General features: G+C 43.3%; 1 protein-coding gene across 1 annotated transcript; it reads right to left on the bottom strand.

Moving 5' to 3' along the window:
• Nucleotides 1-252: 252 nt before the first annotated feature.
• Nucleotides 253-22,067, bottom strand: IHO1 (interactor of HORMAD1 1). Its single transcript, XM_041425935.1, has 8 exons — nt 22,012-22,067; nt 14,775-14,922; nt 13,270-13,427; nt 11,413-11,461; nt 10,652-10,730; nt 3,316-3,419; nt 2,112-2,546; nt 253-2,078 (listed from the first exon to the last, which is right to left on the bottom strand). The coding sequence occupies exons 1-8, from the start codon at nt 22,065-22,067 to the stop codon at nt 1,224-1,226; spliced, it is 1,884 nt and encodes a 627-aa protein (XP_041281869.1). The 3' UTR covers nt 253-1,223.
• Nucleotides 22,068-23,500: the final 1,433 nt, after the last annotated feature.

Here is a 23,500-nt window from a genome sequence, read left to right as displayed (position 1 = left end):
CCCCCCTCCCCCAGCTTCTCCTTGTTAATTAACATCACTGGACCTATGTTAAGCTGGAAGGGTGAAGGTTTCCATCTTTAAACATTCCACGTTGGGGAGTTAAACAGCTAAAGAACAGCTGCCTGTTCTCCTGCTGGAACAGGACTCTGCCTCCCCAAAAACAAAAAAAAACCAAACAAACAAACAAACAACCCAACATAGACACTGGGTTCTGGTGAAGATGAGTTTATTAAAGCCAGAAGAAAGGGAATACAGCCATTTCCCTTGGGATAGCAAAGCTGGATAATTTGAATTTGTGGCAATCTGGTTTTTTCACCATCAAAATGTTTTTTGCTGGTAACATTTCAGATCAAAAAATCAAACACGACACCAATGCCTGAAGCAGTGGGAGCTGCCCACAGTCACAGCTGGGTACCCTGAAGAGAGTTGCTCTGTGGGAATTGGGACTGTCCAGACATCTCATCTGCTGGATCTGCCTGTTGTATCTTTGCTTTCTGAGAACCACTGCCCTTGAAAAGAGTATGTTGGAGAATTCCTTAATCAGCCAAGAGATACAAAAGACAAATAAAGTAGAAACAAAATAACTTCCTGGAATGTCTGAAACTGCGGAATTTCAGCCTGTAAGGAGAAGAGATACAGTACTGGATGAACCTGAGATGCTGCAGTTTGGTTTTACTCAGTTAAACCTCTCCCTGCCCAAAGTTCACAAACAACAACTGAAACAAATCTGAACCTGACTGAAAATCAACCAGAACAATACTACTCTACTAAAAACCTGAACTTTTACATAACAAACCAACAGAGATACCATGAGTGAGGAACAGAGTGAGGCCTCGGGCCACAGAGATAGCATTGTATCAGTCTAGCTGAGGAGTTTCCTGTAGATCTCAGTGCCAAATCTGCCTGAGCTGACAGTCTGCTCTGCCAGCCCTCTCCTCCCTGGGCATGTCAGGTACTTCACTGCTGTGTAAGTGCTGTGGTAAATCAAGCCCATGGCATTTCTGCTGGGAGTGGGGAAGTAAAGCAATACAGATCCCTTCAGCTTTCCAAGCCAGGGGAGAGCCCTGCTTAGACCCCTTACAATATCTCCCACTGGGCAATAGCACTTTCAGGTATCCAGGCCTGAGTCTTGCCTCTGACTACGCAGGTAACACACCTGGAGGAAAAAACTGCAACTGAAATGGTCATCCTGCTCTAAGGGCTCTGAGCATGAAAAAACCCCTTCAATCAGAAGAATCACAATCTAACAGTAAAGAGCAACAGGCTGTTTTCTGCTGAGCCAGTGGATTGACAGGATGTGGCTTCTTGGAGCTTGAGGGGCTTTGGAGGTTGAAGCAGCTCATTTGCTTTACACCTGTTGTGCTACACAGGGAAAGTACATCCTCCTCGGGAGAGGAATCCAAGAGATACCTTTTTACACTGGAAACATTCATTGTTTTTTTAATTTCAAGACTTCTCTTTCTTCTGCTTGCAAGTTGTTGCAGGCTTTTATCAGAGTGTGGCACTGGTGGGAAATTCTTTTTAAGCTCCATCTGTGCACTGCTGAGGATCTGCTGATGGGGAGCTGCAAAAACCAGGTCAGAGTTTTCTGAATTGAGATCAACCAAGTAGCTGTGAAGGGAATTTTTTCTGGAGCTTTCCAAGTCAATAATCCCATTTGCCTTCCTCTGCTTCAGCCCACTGTCAGCACATCCAGAGAGTTCACCTTTCCCCTTAGTGGAGTATGTTGTCTTTCTCCTTATTGCTTTTTTCCAGGACATCCTTCCTGGACTCTGTTTTGTTTTGTTCCCCACAGCTGCCTTCTCCACCTCATGGTCTGTGGACCAGTTACTGTGTCTTTGCCCAGGTGTAGCTTTCTGTGTAGAATGGTGGCAAACTTGAGGCTGCTGCTGCTGTGATGGTGTCAGGGGTTTAAACCCTCGAGTGCTTCTCCTGAATGCCTTCCTCAGTGGGGTTGGTAGAGGCCCTTCCAGTGGTACAGGACAGTGTTTCTTCTGACTACTCCCCAAAAGGTGTCTGCCAGCCCAGCACATGCAAGGATGGGCAGCACAGCTCTGTGTCTCCAAGCTGCATTTCACCTCCTGCAAAAAGGTGTTTGCTCTGCCACAGGCTGCTGTAGCAATGGGGCTGGCTTTGTCTCCTGAGGCTGGGTTTAGGTCACCCTTAGATGTGCCATATCCAGTGACCTGGTTCCTTCCAGGGGAGTCTCCGTGTTGCTGCCCCACTGTCACACAGGGGAAATGAGACCAGCCTGAACAGCTGCAAACTCCCCTGCCTGGGCAGCATGGCCTGTGCAGGTGCTCATCACTCAGGACACAGTGCTGGCACAGCCCAGGGGAAGTCTGGAGAGATTTATCTGTCGTGTGAGGGGGCAGGCTGGCACTAGACAAAAGCGTGTGCTGTTCAGCTGAGGTATTACACGGCTTCTGGAAGCCAAGTTCTTTACACACTTTCAGGAGCTGGTCATTCAGCTGGGCTGGCAGTGACTGCAGACTCTCCTGCAGCAGCTGCAGACTGGATTTCATATCCAAAATCTCCACATCCTTCTGGGGAAGTAGAAAGCAGAGAAGAAGCAGTAAAAAAACATACAAAAAGGCACAATAGTAAGGAAGTTTTAGGTACCATGTGTCAGTTTGGTATTGACCCAAATATTAGCAATTTGTACCTTCTTGTGTAATAGATATCCTCAAACTGTCCCACAAAGGTGAGAGGTTTGGGACTGGAGCATCCCCCTAACCCACTGTGTGCCCCCTCTCCTAGGAGCACTGCCTTCTCATGTGCTGGTATGACACATCCTTGCCAAAATCAATTCCTGCAGCAGGGCCTTTGGAGGTCAGCCCTGATCAGAAGGTCTCTGATATTTCATTCTTGTGTTACTCAAATCCACTTGTTTTCTTTTCATATCTTTTTTCCTCTCCCTGTGACACACCTGGCTGAAGGGACAAGGTGCTGCAGGCACCTCACAGGCACCTCACAGGCGTGCACTGCATCATGTCTCCAGCAAAGGCATGTGTCAGGTGAGGAAGCAGTGAGTGCTCCATCACATCCTGCCACAACAAGGCACTGTTGGCTTCTTCTCTTACCAACCAGGGCTTCATCAGAGCTTACAGCACTGCTAGCCACTGCTTGGGTAAGCCTCTGTCAGTATCTGGCCTAGAATTAGCTTTTTAATATGTCTTTCCCTTTCATTATAACAGGAGCAGTCTGCTTTATAATCCATCATTTGAAGGCAATTTAATATTCAGTCATTATTTTGCAGAAGCAGGAGAAATTCAGAATGAGGATTCAGAATAAAAGATTAATTTCTTCACTTACGGCTGCAAGTCTCCTCTCCATCTCCAGCAGTGCCTGCTCCATTTGGCTTTTTTCTGTCAAAGCTTTCAGCACCAGGCTGCAGTGACTTTGAAGAGCATCTTCCACTAAATGGGGAAATCAATAAAAACCACATTTGGTCTTTCATTTGTAAATATGAATAAAGTACTATCAGTACTATTGCTACTTCCTGCATGGCTTGGCATGAATCACCACATGATTCTCCTGCTGTGATCTCCCAAACCCCGAGCAATGAACAGTGGGGTGGATTTTTAATGCAAGTCACTTGACATTTATAAGATGCTGCACACAGGCCAAACCTCATTTACTGCTCTCTGTTAATGTGGCAGCTGGAGTAGAGAGGCTGTGCAAAGCTGCAGAATTTGGTAGGCTGAATGCAGGGAAGGCTGAGGCCTGGTTGTCTGCCAGGTGCACAACAGGCATAGCCAAGGCAGGGGAACCCCAGTATAGCTGATCCACCCCTGTATAAACAACACTCTCATGCAACCAGGTGATGGTAAATGGGGCTTGAACAGGATGAAAGAGGGTAATGGCTAAGAAGTGCAACCAGATAAACTGTGTCAAAAATGCACAGGAGGCTGAAAACCGAAGGAAAACTGTTATAAGGAATAGAGGGAAATTATGAAGGAGTGTGCAAAGAATTGGAATTTCCATTTGCTGGTCATGAGAAGAGATGGGGTCAGACACCACCTGAACCAGGCAGCTGTGCCCAGCACTTGGTAGTGGGGGCCACAGCAGAGTCCTGTGGAGGCACAGGCTCCCTGGGCGGGTTTTAAATTGGACCAACTTGCTCCTAGCTTCAGTCAGTCTTGTTGAAAAACTGATAAAACCCCAGGGATTTGTGTTATATGATTGGATATGAATATAACTCCCCATACAGCTTCAATTACTCTTATAGGAACCACTGCTGTGCCTAATACACTATGGAATGGGAACAAAGCTTGCATTGTGTGTGGAGATGGAAAATATTTAGCAATCTTGTGGAAGTGTACTTTAAAATTGTAAATTAGGACAGAGGAAAAGAGCTAAGAAAGAGCAGAGAGAAAGAGCTAAACATGTCTGGTCTTTCCTGTGAAGGGTGCAGGAAGGTGTGTACAGATGGTGTGGAATGTTGGCTGGTTAGCATAAAACAGGATCCAAAGCACTCTTGCTAAGGCAAAGCACTGCCAAACCAATGGGCCAGGATAACTGAAACCCTGGAGTGCTGGAGCACTGCATACCTGAGAAAAATCAGAATAAAGCCTTCATTGCAACAAGCTGCTACAAGAACTCTGCAGTTAATGAATCTTCTTTTGATACAGATCCAAGGTGTTTGATTGACTTTGGTGTCAGAGGAGCCCATCTGAAGCTGTTCCTGCTCACCAGTGTTTATCTCAGCTCCTCGCTGAGCACCTCTTGCCCCACAGTGCTGTGCTCAAAGGCTGCAGAGCTGCAGGGCACTGGGGATCCCTTCTCCTCCTGCTCAGCTCTTTTCATTAAGCTTCCAGGGACTTAATTATCTCAGTGAGCTGTGGCCTTCTGTCAAACTGTAGATGGAATTGGTTAAAGAGCTAAAAACTATTAGGGAGCGGCAGGCAGAAAGTGATTGTACAGGTTTTGCTTCTGTGAATAAACAGGGATGTTTTAAAATTTTGGGAAGGAAGAAAGAAAAAAAAAATCTGAGCAATTATAGGCTTAGTAATTTGTTCTTATATGGCACAAGGTTTTAGAACAGACTTTGAGGAGAAAAGTACTCAAAGATATGAAGGGAAATAGAATAAGAATAAGATTTTATAAAAGGTGGATTGTGATTTAATGCTCTAAGACAATGCAGGTGATTTCTTTGTAAGAAACAACACAGTGACCTTTCTGTAGATTCAAACAAAGCTTTTCACTGGAAGTTGTCATGTAATAGAAAGAAAATTGAGAAAAAATAAGGGGAAACTTAAAAAATAAGCCTCAGCTAAAGGGAAAGCATCATCTCTTGAGCTGAGTGGCATGAGGGGACAAGGCAGCTCTGACAGGTGCTCATCAAGGCCTTCTCATGAGCCAAGCAGGCTTAAAATCTGCTGTAGTCACCTGGGTGCAAAAGCCAAAGGGCATTCACTTAATTAGCAAGTGACACAAGGATGCAAATGCCAGCACCAGAGGCTACAGGCGAGGCAGGGCAGTGGGGTGTGTGCAGGGCACCAGCTCTGGCTGACAGAACTGCTGTGCACCCCAGCATGTCTGGAAGCCCACACACCTTCCCAGCTGTCCATGTGCAAGGAAATAAAGAGGCTGAACTAGACATGGGCAGAGAAAAGCTACAAGTTAATTAAGTGCTTACGTGGTAATCTCCTCTTATGAAAGGAGATTGAAAGTGTTTGTCTCATTCAGCCACGAAAAGCAGAGGCGCGGGGCGGCGCAGCGCTGGAGGTGCTGCTCAGGGGTGGGCACAGGGAATGGCACCTCCTGGCACCAGGAATCCCCTGTGCCCAGCTGGGTGTTTAACTTTGCCTCCTCCAAAGGAGCCCTGCTTGGGCACAGTGCACACAGCTGTCATTTGGGAGAGAGAACCCCGCAATTGCCTTATTCATGCATCGTCCTCACACACATGGAATTAAAACCACCTCCCAGACTTGAGCTCGAGGGGAATTTCTCCATTATTTCAGGATGCACATCACCACATGGCTTTGCCTTGTTCTCTGTAGGAGCTTGGCTGATTTCTGAGGATTATCTGCACGTATTTCAAACAATATGCTGTTGCAGACAATTTTCTTGCTGTTTTTAATCTTGTAGTGTTTTTCTCTGACAGATTTAGACTGTTTTAGAAACCTGGAAATCTATAATTTGTAGAATGGGTTTGTAACGGGGGAGTGAATGTTTGAGTGGGCCTTTAAGACGTTTCATCTCCCTGGTTAGAAACAAAGGCTACCTGCAATCTGAGAGCAGGTTTTTGGGGAGCCTGCCAACCTACAAAGAGAGGGAAAGCAGCAGTGACTAAAGGAAGAAACTCCTTTCATGTCACTTTATCACCTTCCATGTCTACATCGTGAAGATACAGGAAGGGCAGCATCTGCAAGCTTACCTTATCTTGCTGCTCTTCCCCATGTGCTTAATTTTAGCTCAGAATTATTTTTAAAACTTTCTGATTTCCCTAATCTATCTATTCTTCTTCAACATAGTATCCTCAGTCTAAAAATAGTCCTGCATCCACTGGGCTTGTGATCTGCACATACATTTGACTCAGCACAGCGTGCTGCCGGCAAGCAACCAGCAGCCAGCCTTTTGAAAGTGTTTCGTTTATCCGTGTAGGAGTATTCTGCAGAAAAAACCCTCAGTACAGAGGAGGGGCACTCTCCTTCCCTCCCTGCTTCCATACCCAGAGAAGTGTTCAGACTTGTCAAACACTAATAAACAAGGTAAAAATAAGTGTTAATAAAGGCTTACCCAAAAAATAGGCCTTGAGACGGCCAAATTAGATCAGATCAAGGACCCTGTTAAGTCTCTTTTATTTGAATATGATCAAGAAGGGCTGCTTCAGAGGTTTTCTTCAAATAAACCCTGCAGCAGATAGTTATTTAATAACTTGATCACAGACAGGAAATCTTTACTCAGTTAATGGGTGACTTATGCACAGACTTGTGCCTCTCTTGAGGTAATTTAAACAAAGCAGCTTTTTACAATCTGAAACATCACTGTGTTTTGATTTGCTGTACCCTTGTGTTCGGATGCTGCTGTTTACAATAATAACATTTGGAATATGAAATCTGGCATGAGATAAAAGGCTGAAGGACCTCGGGGTAGGGCTGCCACCCTGTGCTGCAGAGAGTTCCTGCAAATCAGACTGCACCCGGGTGCAGCTGCACTCCCAGCAGCTGAAAACTACAGCCTGAGCAGTCAAGGGAGGGAGCACCAGCCTCCCAGCCTGGGAATATTAAACAGCAACTGCTTCTGATGTCTCTCTATCATCATCTATGCAGCTCATCCTGAGACTGGCACTGACAGCACAGACACTTTAAATAACACTTTGGAAGGTTGGTTCCCCCGTGCCCAGATTCAGTAAGGGAAATTGGAGGTGCTATAAACCTGGTGAGACACAGGCAGGGAAGACAGCTCTGGAGCTCATCAGAACGCTGCATGTTCTCCCTGGGCAGCCATGGAGCTGTGCCAGAGGGTGAGACAGTTGGGCTGATATGGCTGCATCCTGCTCAGATATACTCCAAGCAGTCAGCTGGCAGGTTTGTGCTGGCTTAGCCTGGGTCCTGTTCCACAAGACATCAGATAACACCTGCATCAGGGGACTGTGGGATGAGCTGCCCCTGATCTCACCTCTCACACTGCTCCAAGTCCTGAATTGTGACAATGAGGGGTTCCAATATCTACTGGAACATCCACACTTCCTGTCACCATCCATACTGAGGTGTTTTGGAGTCAGGTTAAGTCCCTCAACAGCTTTGTAACTCGCTGCATGGCTACACGGAAAAATTACCGTCTATGTGGAAAAAAGGTAGAAAATTTTTTTAAATGAGTTTCAAACTCTTTGACTTTTCAATCCATACAGGACATAAGGGAGTCTGAATTGGGTGTCCCAGTCAGGACCATACTGTTCAAGGTAAACAAGCTCAAATCTCACCATTTTAAACACTGTCATGTTCCCTGGAAACTTTGCCAGCAGCTGCTGGGCCTGGGGAGGCTGGAAGCAAGTCATGTTTGAAAACTGCTCAGTGGGCCCTGCACCTTGTCAGAGAGCTGCATCACCTCATACCTCTGCAAGTGACATATTGCACATTACTTTGTCACCCTTGATGGCATCATGTCAGAGGATTGCCTTTGGCATGCAGGCTGGGAGGATGCTGCTCATGGGCACTGGTACAAGGTGTTGTGGAGGATTCGGCTGTTCTGAGCTGTCACAGCTGGAACTACCAGATACCAGAACAGCAAAGCAGCACAGAGAGGGCTGAGTGGTGAATACTGACAGTTGTATAAAAAATTGAAGCCTTTGATAGAAGTGTGGGTGAAAATTAATGAAAATTAAAATGTGAAAAATATGAAAAGCAACAAGCTACAGGAGTAGAAACCAGAAGGGAAGAGAAAATAACGAGTGAGCAAGTCAACCAGAGAAACTGTGTGTGTATAAGGTGGAAGAACTGAGGCCACAGGGTCTGTCTGCCTCTTTACATCCCTGTGCACTGCACACCGAGATGTGAGCAAGGCACAGAGCACCTGTGCCTCTGTGGAAGCTGCTCAGCCCAACCTTGTATCATCTCCAGGGCCAGACACAGCTCCACCCACTGTGTGCAAGCACATATGGGCAAACATTCAAAACAGAACATTTTAAAAAATATTCCTGCACAGACCATGCCAGCCCAACAGCACTTGGAAATGCTTTGGAAATACATTTTGAAAAATATTTTCTGTTTTGCTCTTGCCTGGTGGCTATGCAGACTATGCCAAATGTGCTTGCTACCCACTGCTAAAAATGCAACCTGTGATACTCCTTATAAGCTTTTAATGAAGACAGACTTGATTTCAAGTTCCACCTTCCTTTGCTTTTCAGAGCTTTTGGAATGTTCTGGTGCGCTAGTTCTCTTCATCTTCTGTGTTCCTCTCCTACCTGTGAAATCCTCCACTGCCACTGATTTAACACGTCTTTGTCGTGTCACCCACATCCCAAGGTACTGTCTCATCACTCACTGGCATTCAGAACTTTATTAGCTCTGAATTTAGCTCTTTCACCTGAGTTTTGGAATTTTATACCAGTTTTTCAAGGGATCTGCCTCTTTTCAAGGCACTAGCGTAGGTATATATTTAGTGGGAACTTAATTATCCATCACTGTGATATCAGTCAAATGACAGTTTTTATCTGTAATTAACCAGTGACAGATGAACCTCCCAGAAATATAAAAAGAACAACATTGTGCAGCATGTGATGATTTTCATTATATATTCAGCATTCTGCAGCATGATGCATTACAGAAAGTGCCAATTTTTCTTTTCAATTGCTTTGAAAATCTAGCAGCCAGCACCTCTGGGAGGTTTTTCATTTCATTCAAGGCACATTCATTGGAAATGGATATGGAGACAAAACAGGACAACTGAGTAAATGGTATGGAATGAAGAGGGGGAGCCATGAACAATAGATTTGATTTTCAGTGCCATGACAACAATTTCTGTTCACGAGGTATGCGAAATTAGGCAAAGCCGTGCTGCAGAGTGGACAAGTTGAGACACTGAAGTAATTAGGAGATGGGAAAATGTGTAAGAGAGAATTTGCTGTGCTGGCCAAAGCAGACAGATTTTTGTTTACATTAGGGTCCCACCAAGAGCACTTGCCGAGCACAGCAAGGGAATGTTCTTAGAACAATGAGGCTGGTATTTCAAATGTACAGCCTGTCATGGCCTCCAGCATAATGAATCAGACTCCACTCTTTTTGCTCAAGAGGGCTCTGTTGATTTAAAAGCTATCTGTTGAGATGTGCTTTGTGGAAGCCACATTTTTCCACACAGTGAATACCACAGTGCTTTTGTGCAGGTCTGCTGCCTTCACCTCACAAGATACAACTTACTTCACATTTCTTGTGTATGTTGAAAATGGCCTCTTGCTCTTGCACAGAGCAGAGCAAGCTCTGAGCAGTCCTGATAGAGTGTTGACAAAGCATCACACAAGCATTAAAAATTAATGTACTCTCAAAGGCTCAGATCTAAGCTAAATTAGAAACAATTTCTGGAAGCATTTTCCCTCAGTAAAGATTTCTGTGATTAGCCACTTGAGAGACAGAGTTGTTCAAAAATATTTTATATTATTAGCTTTTTTGGAGGTCACCCTTTTATCATGGCAATAGTGTGCTTCACTATGTGCTTCTCATTCAAGAAATGAGCAGGACTAGTTTTGTTTACATCCAAAACTTAATTACTTCAAGCACAGAGGAGTAACAAAAGACTTCAAACTAACATATGAAAATCTGAGAAAGCCCTAAAAACTGAAACTGGATACTCAGGATATAAATATCTAAGTTATTTTTACTGTGTGTTCCATTAGTACTCCAGATAGTCTAAAAATGATCATACTCCAGACAAAACACAAAAACAGAGGTGTGTTTATCAATTTGAGCACAGTGTCTAACCATGCCACACCTAAGTACAAGAGAACAGAGAAAAGGAAAAAATGAGGTAGTAGGAATGGAAGAACTGACAAGTCCATACCATGGATAAATCTTATTTTCTCTCCTCCCTTAGGGGGAACAGCTGTGAGCAGAATGACTTGCCCAGTTTGCCTCAACCTCCAGACAACACGCTGACATTTGGCAGTTTGACTGTGCCCTCTGCTGTTAACAGGAACACAGGAAGGACTTACATGTCTTGAAAAGGGTTTCTAGGCTGGATTTGAGTTTGGAATCAAACATTTCTTCAAACTTCTCAAAGAACACTGGCAGCTGTAAAAACAAAGGTAAATGGGAAAATTAAAACATTGCCTTTTCTTTGTTTGCAAAATCACATCCCCAGATGCCACAGAACAATGACTGCGACTCATGAAATGGAACAGCCTGAAAATGATTGTTTATCTGTCACTTCAAACAATTTGTCCAGCTGTTGGTTGCAACCCCACAGAAGATCTGGGAGGGCTCAAAAGGCTCATGAAATCTGAACAGATTTCCAAAAAGAGATACTGATTGTAAAACAGGATTAATAGTAACTAATAAAATTAATTATAGAAGTGTTGGGGGAGAGACCTTCACCTTCACAATGACTAATCCTGAGAGTAGACTGCTTTCTTCAGGCAGAAGGGAAAATATTTGATATTTGCAAGCTTCCACTACAGCTTGTTTTGCTCTAGAGACCCAGAGAAATTCCACCACTGGCTCTGAGGCAAGTCCCTAAAGACCTTGACCCTAAGGCCACAGAGGCAATGGTATATGCAAAAAACCCCTTACAGTTGTTGGTTTAAAGTATCTGAGTGCCTAAGACACACAATGTAATATTTTAGATATCAGCAAAAGGAGAGATATAGCAAAGGAGAGAAAGTGAATACTGAATAGTCTGTGTATTCAGTGAGCACTGAATAGTCTGTAGTATTTCTAACTCATTATTTTGCATTCTGAATTTGAAGTAACTTACCTCTTGAAGCTTGTCTTTGATGCTGAAAATAAAGGAGCTTAGGACTTCACTAAAATGGAAAAAAACCAACAAGTATGAATCAGAAATGTAAATTACTGAAGTGTACAAAAATTGAAAAGATCACTGTAAAAATGAGACAAGAAACACTGCAAGGCATAGTGTAGTATGAAAGGTTAGCACAGAAACAAGATTACTTCAGGGGGCATAACCCTTTGAAGTCACCTCAGTTGTTTAAGGAAAACATGGATTCTGCAATGTAAAGTAAGAAAAAAATACATATTCGCACATGCTCATATATATCATATACACGAAGCTATGGGGTTTTTGCCCTGAGATTTTTGGCCTCTCTCTCAGATTTTCAGTTGGCCTTTGCCCAGCTGCCCATTAGCTGCTGGGGTGTGATCACTGTGTTATCTGCTCCGGAAGGACCCAGCCTGTGCCGTGACGTGCCAGTTGCTGCGATACGCGGGTATTGTGCTTGGACTAAAATAACTGTGGGAAAAACAGGGGAAAAGCTTCAGCATCAACAAAGGCCAGGCCAGGAAGAACAAATACTGCAAATCCTTTTCTCCTGAGATTATGCCTGTGGTTTCTGTTATCTGTCCTTTTAAGTTGAGCCAGTGTATCAGGAGCCAGGCTACATTCATGATTAACTTGCCACACCAAAACGCACGGATGGTTGCTAAGCAAAGTGATAACCTTTTCCTCTCTGAAGATTCGGGTCATTTTAAGTCAATCATTTGAGTGATTTAAATTACAACCAAAAGCCAAAAATATGCAGAGGCCAGGTAGAATCTAGTTATGAGAAACCTCTCTAGACTTATGGAAAGGAAGATACTAATTTTCTTAGTCAAACTTGAGGGGGATACAAATTGATAAATTATACACTTATCTTTGAAAAGATAATATAGTTATTTCTAAAAACAGGCTTCTCATCTGGGAGCAAGCCTGGAGTGTAGGAAGAAGCATAATCCATTTAAAGAAAAAATAAAGAATAATTATGAGTGATGCCTAAACATTTAAAACTATTTTCTCATTTCATTACAAAAATCTTCCTCTAATAGGCAATTGAGAATAAAATTTTTTCTTATCAGAAATGCAGTGCCCATTGAAAAGGTAAGAGAGATACATAGCCAGATTTGATCAAAGGCTTTTAATAAAAACACACTTCACTTTGGATGTTACATTACAAAATGTACAGTGCTAAGAATTATTTATAGGTGCACTGGGGAGTTTGCCATATTTCATTTTTGAGTTTCAAATTGCTGGCTTGCTCCTTGAAGTCCTTCAGGACCTATAGGTACCTGTAATTCTTGACATCTGACAAAGAGCAGATGCAAATTACATTAGCAAATAACACTTGTCTGTTACCAAAAAAAGGATACATAAAAATCTTGCATGGAAATAAAATTCTAGAGAAATGTGCAGGTTTATAAAGATGCAATCTGCACAAAAGTGTGTTTGGCAATCCCCTCATCTGCCCCAAATGTGTAGGCCATCCTCAGAATACCTTTTATCACTCTCCACATAGCCTATAAAAGTTTGAGAAATAAGGGTTTTCACAGATAATCAATACAGAAAAAAGAAACAATGCTGATTAGATAAAGACAAAGGTAAATTCAAGTTAGAGTTTTGCTGTTCATTGGGGCTTATGGCTGAATGCGTTACATAAATTGCAAATAAACACTATTCTCTTACCTTGCAACTCTTTCCAATTAGAAATTATTTAAAACCTGAAAATACTTTTCTTGGAGAAATATGCAGCTATGTCATGTATGATTTGTAAGGGGGGCAGAAGGAGCTACAGAGAGTGATAACCACCAGAAGAAAAAGAATTTCTAATGGATGTCTACATACCGGTCATATTTGTCCTTTATTTTGTTCTTATTCACTTCAAAATTTTCCAAGACACTTTTCACTCTTCCTGCACCAAAATTAAGAGAACCTTTTTCTCTTGTTTCTTCATCAAATAACTGTGGTTTTGTCTGGTATTTGGTAAAAATACTGGGCTCACTCTGTGACACAAACAAAAGAAAATTGTTGAAATACAAAAATAATTAGAACATTAATTAAATGTTAACCATTGTTTATCCAGTGCAGACAGACTTCACAGTGATTGGACATGGCAGATTACACTGGATGAGGAGATTAAGAATTTTGTGAGATTATGCCTCATTTAGTGTGCCTAGTTAGATCAACTCTCTGTGGAAGTGAGACCCAGCCCAAATTCCTCCAGACACAGGCTTTTCTCTCATCTTGAGGATTTTCAGTTTGCTACAGTTATAAGGTGTGCAGGGTTTTTTTCCCTTCTATGTTCAAGACAGAGACTATAAATGAATTTCACTGTTCCTGAAATTGCAGAAAAGTTCAAGTTGTCAGTAGAATCTCCCTGTACAGGAATCTAAAAAAAACTTATTGAATTGCCTGGTGGATGACATCATTTTGCTGCCAACTAGCAACATCGACAGACTGTAGATGAGTTTTTCACATGCTTCAATGCACATTTTAGAACAAGAAATTTAATATTAGTATGAAAGCTTCATTCTACAAAATCTCCAGACACTGTGTGACCAAAACAGAAATGCCTTTTCCTTAAAACATAGGAAAATGCAAATTCCAGTAATGTTTTTTAATAGAGAAAAGTGAATTTCCTGTTTTGTGTCTGATGAAAACTGCTCCTAGGCAAAATGCATAGGACAGCAGATAGCATCTGGAACTGAAGGACAGCCTGGGGCCTCCAAGCTGGCACCACTGCTCTTCCCTGGTCTTTGCTCCAGGTGTGTTTATTCAGACCTGGTTCTCTCTGTTAGCTGTGCAGGAACTATTTTAGTGGAGGCTGGTAACATCAGAAACCATGAGCTGTAGGAGGAATATTGTGAGCATAGAAACTCTTCACCCCTATCCAAAATCATCCAAGCATCTACCTTAACAACAGTGCAGCAAGGTCATTGTCAGTGCAGGGAAGCAAACACTGAGTAGCTCTGTCATCCTTGTGGAAAGCTAAGGAAGTGAAATACATTTTTTTTGAAAGAAAATAGATGTAATATTCTAACTTAGCTAGGTAGGTGGTCTGAAGACATTAGCTTGAGAATAATTTTATATTATTTTAGTAGCTTAAAAAATGTGATTGAAGAAAATAATACCTATCTCAATAATAATTTATAGCAATCTGTTATAAATACCACATTCATCTGCCCAGGCTGCTACTTTGTCTTGTCACAGTAAGGATGTGCATGTAGGAAGAAGACAACTTGACTTCAGCAGTTACTGACACTTGCAAATGTTACCAGCCAATTTCAGAGTTTCCATTGACTTTGAATGGTGGCTGTGTGCCTGCACAGGGCTGGCTGAGTGAGACTCACATCCTGGGAGTTCTGCTGTCCCAGCTCCAGCGGTGCTGCTGCCGACTGCGCATTCTCCGGGCAGAACTGGGAGCCAAAGAGCAGCTGAGAATCACTCAGGCTCGAGTAGTCACTGGCAGTGCTGCTCCTCATGGAAAACTTATTGGGCCTGAAATGGGGCAGAGAGGGAGCTGAATGAGTCTGGAGCAATTAAAAAGCCAAACAAAATTCCCTACATGGCCTACTGGAAGGGCTACTCTGGATAACAATTTCTGTTGTAACCCCGGTGTTTCTTTGATCAACTGGAAGGCAGCTCTGAGAGAATAAAACTTTCTGACTTATAGTTGACATTTCTTGGGCATTTATTCTCCAGATGCCTTAAGTCTGACACAGTAGAACAACAAATAAATAGAGGTAGCATATGGCTGGATGAATTGATATGAATTGTTGGAAGTATTTCAAACATATTAACATGCTACTCAAAAGTGCTCTTCTTTCCCTTGAGCGTTACTCAGATAAATCTTTCCCAGATACCCTTGATTTTCTGCTCTGTTGCTCTGATTCTGCTCCTCTTCAGAAACATTCTTATACTCCTTTCCTGCTTTATGGACTAGGCTTGTGGCACAGGACCAGCTTCCCCCAGACAAGGGCTTCCCTGCACAGCTGCACTGCTTCTCATTGTGTTGGAGTCTGGCTTCAAGTTTTTGGTTAGCAAAAGTACATCCAAAAGACTTCTTTCATTTTTCACAAAGAATTGTAGAAGGATTTGGGTTAGAAGGGATCTTAAAGATCACCTAGTTCCAACCCTCTTGCCATGGGCAGAGACACCTTCCACTGTACCACACTATTTAAAGTGCTATCCCTTCTGGCCTTGAACATTTTCAGAGACAGGGCATCTACAACTTCTCTGGGCAACCGGTGCCAGCGCCTCATCACCCTCACAGGAAAGAATTCATTCATAATAATCAGTCTAAATCTGCCATCTTTCAGTTTGAATGTTCACTATTCCATTGCTCCACATCCTGGAGCAGAGTGTTTAGGTTAGGACCAAACACAAGAAAAGCTATGTCAGGTTTATATTCTCAGTTCTTGCTTTTTTAGAGCTACCAAGATGGAGAGATGTGTTGCTGCCTTTGGAGCTGGGAACTAGAGACCCAAATAAATGCAAATAATTAATGAAAAATTTACACAAGGTTTTTCTTCCATATCAAATTATGCAAGTAAAGAAGAAGGAACAGGATAATAACTCATGTGCATAACAAGAGATGATCACCCCAACATTTATTAGCAGTGACGTGTTTGGTTAATCCCCAGTTTTGGAAAGAGCCCAAACACCACAGACACAACAGGGAAAGGATTTAGCAGCAACACTTGAACTGCTCAGTCTCCATTATATAGTAGTGTCACTGACAATATCATATTAATGCTTTTGACTTTAAGCTCACTGAGTACATTGAGCTGCAGGCAAAAATAGATGAGGTATGGGTTTCTGAATTCTCAAAAAGCCTGATAAGTCTGTCTGAATTCAAACCTTCTTCCTTAATCCCTCTCTGGACCCCAGATCTGCTAAGAAAAAAAACTGAATGCAATTTTACTTGCACAGCTTCTTGTTTCCATCTCAGCTAAGCCTTGCAAAAAAAAAAAGTTCTTAACCTACAGGCAGTATATGGGGGAGACATGAGCACATGGGCTGACACGACCCCAGGCAGAGACCCTGCCTGCAATGTAAGTAGTACATTTCCTGTACCAGTTTTCTAAATCTTCCTGTCTTCCAGCCAAAAAAAGCTCCCTCTTAGTTTGAGGAAGGGTTTTTATAATATTTAGATGCTTTACAGTCTTGACAAACCCCCTTTGAAAGTGTCCAGTGCAATTGGTGAATATCACATCCCACAATATGCTCATTCTCTCAGTAAATAACATGCTTCATGTTATTTACTACCTGAAGCACAAGATTCTTATAACAAAGATTTTATGAGGAGTATTGAGCTGAGAGGACTTTATGAGCCAAGTGACTTCCCAGGCTTACTCTGCACTTACAACCAAAGGCAGCTGTTGGCTGCCCTGGAGCCCAATTTTTCTGTCTTAAGTCCACTACCTCAGCAGTTGGTTTAGGAATGATGGCACTTTTGCAAATTAAAGGGGGAGGTGAAACAGATGTCTCTTTTGAATACACTCACTCCCCTGAGCAATGGATTTCTTTATCCCTTGCTTAACACTGCTGGCAATTAATTTACTAACAAGACCATCTGGGCAAACCATCAGCCTGGCCGTGCTTGGCCCAGGCCTGTCCCTGACAGAGAGATCAGACAACGACGATCACATGCGGGATCAGATCCGTGATCAGGCAACTCCAGCTCTTCTGACCACCTGACCATTCCCCTCAGAAAGCCTGAGATGCAGAGATGCATGTTCTGTCCTAAATATAAACCCTTTCCCAGAAACAGCAAGGAAACATCCCAGGTATGCAGTTCCACTTAGCAGTCCCTCCTAAGTGAGGAGTGCAATAGTTTACCTCAGGAGAACTTCTGGCTTGCTGCTAACATGAGCCATGCCCCAAATCACCCGTGTTGGTGTGCATAACATTCCTTTGGTACTGGCATTAGCATATGCATCCGAAGCAAAACCAACTTTAGATATGTAAAACAAGTTCTTGACAGCCCCAAAAAAAGGTAAATCATCCTCTGCTGACTGATGGTCAGATGACTTCATTTCCTGACCTAACTTAATGCAAGGTATTGCAATATTGGCAGCTCCAACCCCGTCTCGTGATATGAGTGTGATCTAAAAAATCCGCAGCGTTCTGCATGTCTGGGGGGTCAGCTGGGTCTTCTCAGTCTCTGTTTCCTTGTTGTCAGTGGAAATTCCCCCTTTATAGGAGGAGTTAGAACTTTCAGGAACTTCTTTAATTTTTCTAATTTTCTGATTTCCACTCCAAGTGTTTTAGCACAATCACATGCAAACATTCACCTTTCATTCAAAGGCTCTGCCTTAGCTCAAAACAAACATGGCATGCAATAAACACCCTCTTCTTAAGTTTCCTAGATGTTCTAGGCACATTGACAAACTAAAACTTCCTAACTGTAAATTGCCACAGGCATCATCAATCTTTCTTTAAGAACTGATATTCGTATTCTGTTGTTTGGATCCGTCCTAATGTGCCAACACCAAGGTTTAAGAGTCATTTGAAAAAGCAGACTGAGATTTCTACAATATGCAATGTAACATTTATCTGCAGTGCTGCTAGAAGTGATTTTCTCTGGTTCTGTCATCCCCACTGAACCTTTGCCAACATCCTTCTTCTCAAGCACTGTGGGTGAAGCTCACTTATACCTTTCTGACACATTTCTTCAAAGTGCAGTAAAGCCTCTTTCCCAAAGAAATCTTTCTCTCCTAGTAGCAGTGTCTTGAGTAGGATCAGTGACATAAAGTCTCTCTTCTCCTGGTTTCCCTCCAGAAAATCTCACAGCCCTTTCTGCTCCTCCTCATTTAGGGATCAGGCTGAATCACAACACATCCAGTATAAATTCTGGGAGCTGCCATTCACCTGCTCCTCATTCCTCCTGGCTTTAGCCTGTATCTGTAGGAACTCTCTCTAGCTCTGCTGTTCTGCTCTCATCCTCAGTATCAGCTGCCTGCCAATGTGTCAATGTGCTCAGCAAATGAGCAAGAATCAGCCTTGGCTTTGGGGGCAGGGGAGCTGGACGAGTTAAAATCAAGGAGTTTCAGCAGTTATTGCAGCCTCCAGCCATTTGCCATCTCTTCACTGGAAACAATCATAGCAGAAATTTATTCTTCTGCTTCCTGTCCTCTGGAATGGCATGGCCTGCTTGCTGCAAATAACTTGCACCACATCCTAAAAGGAATTTCTACAAACACATTCTGGCACTGGCCCTAATGCATTAACCACGATGAAATCCCTCTCAGTTATTCAGCTCAAACACTGCCTCCAGTTTCCAGATTTCAGTTTCAAAATCCCTCTGGTCTTATTTTAATTTCTCAAGGTCATTTTTACTTTCTATGAGTTATTCATCATTCATTCAGCTGTGATTCAATCCTACCCAGACATCCTTACCTTGGCATCCATGTAACCCTTTGTCCTGAGCTGGTTGCCATTTAGAACAGAGCCTTTTCCTTGAGAGGAGATTGGCATTTCTGCAGAGTAGCTCTGTTTGCTCCCACAAAATGCATCCCCAACCATATTAAAAGTTAGGTATCTGGAGATAAGGATTTTTTTTTTTGCTACCTCCCCTTTCTAGCCTGAAGCCATCTTCCAGCCTGCACTTACAGCCCTGGTTTCTCATTCCTGTGAAGCTCTGGAATTTTACAGCTGCTCTTCTGGTCTTTGTCCTGGCTGTCTTCTTCATTTTCTGCTTATTCTTGAACCTTAGTGTAACTTCAAAATATGTGACCTTGTGATTTGGGATGGAATTTCATGGATAATGGATTGAATGAGGTTTTTAAACTTGGAAGTTATTCTTAACAGCAGAAATAAACCATACAGAGTAGTGGCCCAAGTCAGCTTTAACTTCAAGAAGCTGTTTAGAATGCCTCTTTAATATTTTCATAATTTCTTGGCCTTACACACTCTCTGGCAGGCTTTCTGCTTCTGATGTCTTTGGAAGTCAGTATGTGAGCAGCTTTTATGCATTTAGCAAGTTACTTCTTTTCTCATGATACAAGAAATTTCTCATAACTTCAATTTCAAATCTATATAATCAAGTCTAAATAATCTTTCTCCCTCAGGCAAGCATTTAACCCTTTTGGCTGTAGAGTTTAATTTAATTTTCAATGAGGTTTATTATTACTATTCCAGTGTCTTTTTTTCTTTCAATTAACAGTAGTGAATTTTTTGGCTTCTGCTGCTCCTGCAGAAATACTGACTCCAGTTCCCTACTGCCACTCTCACTGCAAGAGCAAACAGCCTGAACAGGGATCTTGTGCTCAGTCCAGGGCCAAGGCAAGATGTGTCTCTTCCCCCGAGCGCCCTGGCCAAGGCAGGTATTGATGGTGGCTGAGAATGTACTTTCAGCACCACACCCCTGTGATGCTTCTCCAGTCGATCAAAGGCTGATTGAAGCATCAGTGCTTTTGTGGCTGCTGTTCTCACATCCTCGGTGACCTCCCTCTGCCAGCCCTCATGGCTGGGCAGGCAGCAGCACTGCTCTAACGTGGCACTTTCTCTAATGAAGGCTGGCATTTCAATCCATAAAAACGGTGTCCTTTGTCAATACACTTCAAGTGAACCTAAGCTTTCCCAGTATAGCTGTCACGCGGTCCCCTTCCACCCTCTAAAATAACTGGCACCCTGATACTAATTGTCCAACCTGATAATCTTCCCTCTGCTTCATTTCTAGCATCTCTATCACGTCAATATTCATACATAAAACCAGGTGGAACAGGGGTTCTGGTTCCCCACACCCTATTTTTCAGGCTGTTAGGGTTGCAGGGAAGCACTTGTGTGTCTGACAATAAAACCCAGAGCACTTTTGGGCTGTGCAGAGCTGTATCTGTGAGGGTAATGCATCACTGGAGCGCTGCATTTCCTGGGGACCTGGTGGCAGCTGCTCTCAGAAGTAACACCCTGACTCAAACTTGCAAAGAACTCACAGAGTGAGTCATACCGTGCCTACATTATACACTGATTTTATGTTTCATTTTAAAGCTCCCTGAAAGAGTTTTCTGGGGATTAAACAGCATACCCTGCTGTGGTGGGAAAGGTTTCTAGTAATAGAAGTAAGCCAGGGAAAAGTAATCAACACTTTTGCCCTCTATTTCAAATACACACACACAAATTCACATGTTCCTGTGGGAAACTTTTCTGTCCTTTAGAAAAAGTTAATTGTCCACAGAAAATTTTCTCCCCCTTCTTACCTCCTCTAAAAACCCAGCTGCATTTCCAGTAATATTTTATGCCCTATTTGACCCTTCTGAACTCACTTGTAAAAAATGTGGAAAATGCTGAGGAGTGGGTGTTAAAATCTTGCCTATATTTTCTTCCTGCATTAATAAATGAGTTAAAAGGGAAGATGTTGTAGGTGATAGGCTACTTTGGAGAAGGAAGAAATTCAAGTGATCCCTTTCCAAACAGGCATCTGTACTTCTTCCACTCATTTCCTTCCCTATGGCACAACTCCACAGAATTATTTATATATTTTAAAAATATATCTTATATATCTTGTATATAATATGAAAATGCAATTATATATTTTATATGTATTATGTCTTTTTAATAAATTCTCTAAACTTCTCCTCCTCAGTCTCTGACTGGAAAAAAAGTCACAGGCTTTCAAACTTAGAAACAACTTATTGAAAACTAACAAACAAAATAAATCTGCAGGTACCAAGAAGACAAGAGAGTTAAGCAATGCACAATTACAGAGATAAAACTGTGACAGATATAAATAAATTTCCCTCTGAATTGGCTCCCCTTTGCCCCCTGCATCTGTGCAAAATTCAATTAATTAATATCTATATGACAAGCATTTCTATAATGGGCAAGAAAATTACTATTATGTTTTCATTATCATCCATCATTTTGGCAACATCTGGCCAAAGAGACAGTATGACTAAAACTGTGAATTTGAACAAGTTAGTTATGTAAGTGGGTTATTTAACTAACAGAGGGTCAGAGTAGCAAATTCATCAATTAGCTTTTCTGGAGTCAAAAAGGGGATTAGTCCCACTGCCTTTTTTAGCCATGTGATACGAAGGATGCTGTGAAGTACAAATTGCAGCTTGTCTTACATATTTGCCCTCCAGATGTTTATATCTGAATATTTGTTGTTTCACTGTAGACTGTAGATGTGCAGAGCTCTCTAGCTACTCTTTGACTTCTGCTGGGAAAAAAATAAGCCATGTGTATAAACGCAGGATATGGAATAATTTTTGAGTTACATAATGTGCAATAATATTGCACATCACGATTTGTTCTACCTGCCCTCTGCACAGGCAAGAGGAACACTTGACTTGTCTAATGAGATGAGCACAGCTCACAGGGCTTCCCCAAATACACCCTGGATGGACGAGGGTCCAGCTTCCAGCCAATGCTGATTTTTAGATTCCCACCAATGGATCTATGGCAGTGCTGGCAGACTGGGGGCATAAACAGGATCCCAGGGCAGGCTAATGAATTTCCATTAGACTTCCCTAATTAGCCACAGATCAGTTCTGGATGTTTCACCTCACCTGTCATCACCCCTGCCAAATGTTTGGTTTTACACCCCATCCCTTCTCCATCTGTCCCCTCACCCCTGCTCACCCGAGGGCTGTTGGTGTGCTCAGCATCTCCTTAATGTTCCAGACGTTGAAGTTCATGTTGTTCTCAGGGCTGACACCCCTGCAGGGAGCCCCCAAACAGCACCATGGCCCCGGCCCTCACGGCCTCTCCCCACCAGCAGGTGCCATAGTGCCTTTCAGGGAGGAGGGAGATGGAAGAAGATGACCAGCCCCACTCAGGGCAGCATCACCTGTGTCCTGTGGCGGTGGGGACAGCCCAGGGTGACACGGCCTTGCAGGCCCAGGGCAGGCCCGAGGCCCTCCACAGGCCTGGGATGCAGCCACGCACTGGGCCTGCCCTCCCACAGGCCTGAGGGGCCTCGGTGCCCTGGGGCACTCCGTGGCTCTCGCCCCAGGGCTGGGGGTCCCTGGGGTCAATCTAGGCCTGAGGGTCCTTGGGGTCACCCCAAACTCAGAGTTCCTAGATCATACTCTGAGGTTTCAGAGGCCTGGGGGTCCTATGGGGGTCTCTGGGTCTCATCCCAGGGCTGAAGGTCCCTGGATTTCACCTCAAGGCTGGAGGCCCCTGGGATCAGTTTGGGGCTGAGGGTCCTGGGATTTCACCTCAAGGCTAGAGGCCTCTGGCCCTCACCCTGAGGCTTGAGGTGCCTCAAGGTCCTATGGGGGTCCCTGGATTCACCCTGGAACTGAGTGTGCCTGGCTCCATCCGTGGATATGAGGGTTCCTGTGGTCACCTCAGGGCTGAGGGTCCCTGGATCTCACCCTGAGGCTGGGGGGTCTCTGGATCTCACCCTGAGCCTGGGGGGTCTCTGGATCTCACCCTGAGGCCATGGACCCAGGATCAGCCCCAGCTCCAGTCTCTCTGCACGCCAGCCCTTGCCCCTGGCCTGGAAGCACAGCCCCAGGCTCAGGGGGTCATCACAGGACACTGGGAGGAAGAGAAAGCTGAAAGCTTGGAACCAACACACTGAGAGCTGCTCCCATGGGAGCATGGCAGCCACAGCACCCTTTCTCTACATTTCCAGAGGCTGTGTGGTCTCTCGTGTAAATACCTCTGGCAGAAATGCAGTAGGATTTAATTTCATCCATCAGAAATATGACAAAAATAACCACCATCTAAACATTTCCCAAAGAAACATTCTCAAATATGGTTTTACTGGATTTTTTTGCCTTGTGGTTCCGGAACACCCATGTGTAGGAATGTAGAAAAGGCATGCTTGCTTGCCTATTTTTTCATCCTTTAATTCAAAACTATTTCAATACTAGTTATAATGTTTGTTTCCTAGCTCTGAAGATACTGCATAAGCACTTAACCACTGGAGGAATAAGGTTGACATAAATTCATGGCTAGATCAGGGGAATTACTTACATTCCCCTTTACTCTCTTCTGTCTTTAGTATTAAAGGCAGCCTGGAGCTCAGCAGTGTCAAAATAATGGCTTTCTTGATGTATAGATCTGATTTCCTAATCAAATCCCATGAAGATAAAGCTTTCACTTTAGATAAAAAAAT

Source organism: Onychostruthus taczanowskii, unplaced genomic scaffold (assembly GCF_017590055.1).
Source record: "Onychostruthus taczanowskii isolate IOZ18803 unplaced genomic scaffold, ASM1759005v1 scaffold9, whole genome shotgun sequence".
In the NCBI taxonomy this organism is placed as follows: Eukaryota; Metazoa; Chordata; class Aves; order Passeriformes; family Passeridae; genus Onychostruthus; species Onychostruthus taczanowskii.
This window is presented reverse-complemented; position numbering and strand designations above follow the sequence as displayed.

Excerpts from the sequence above, each read along its gene's own strand:
- IHO1 (XM_041425935.1), bottom strand. The coding sequence starts at position 22,067 with ATGAACTTCAACGTCTGGAACATTAAGGAGATGCTGAGCACACCAACA. Across the intron at positions 2,547-3,315 it reads TGGAGAGGAGACTTGCAGCC|AAGGATGTGGAGATTTTGGA; the intron begins GTAAGTGAAGAA and ends CTACTTCCCCAG. Across the intron at positions 2,079-2,111 it reads CCAGCCCCATTGCTACAGCA|GTGAAATGCAGCTTGGAGAC; the intron begins GCCTGTGGCAGA and ends TTTTTGCAGGAG.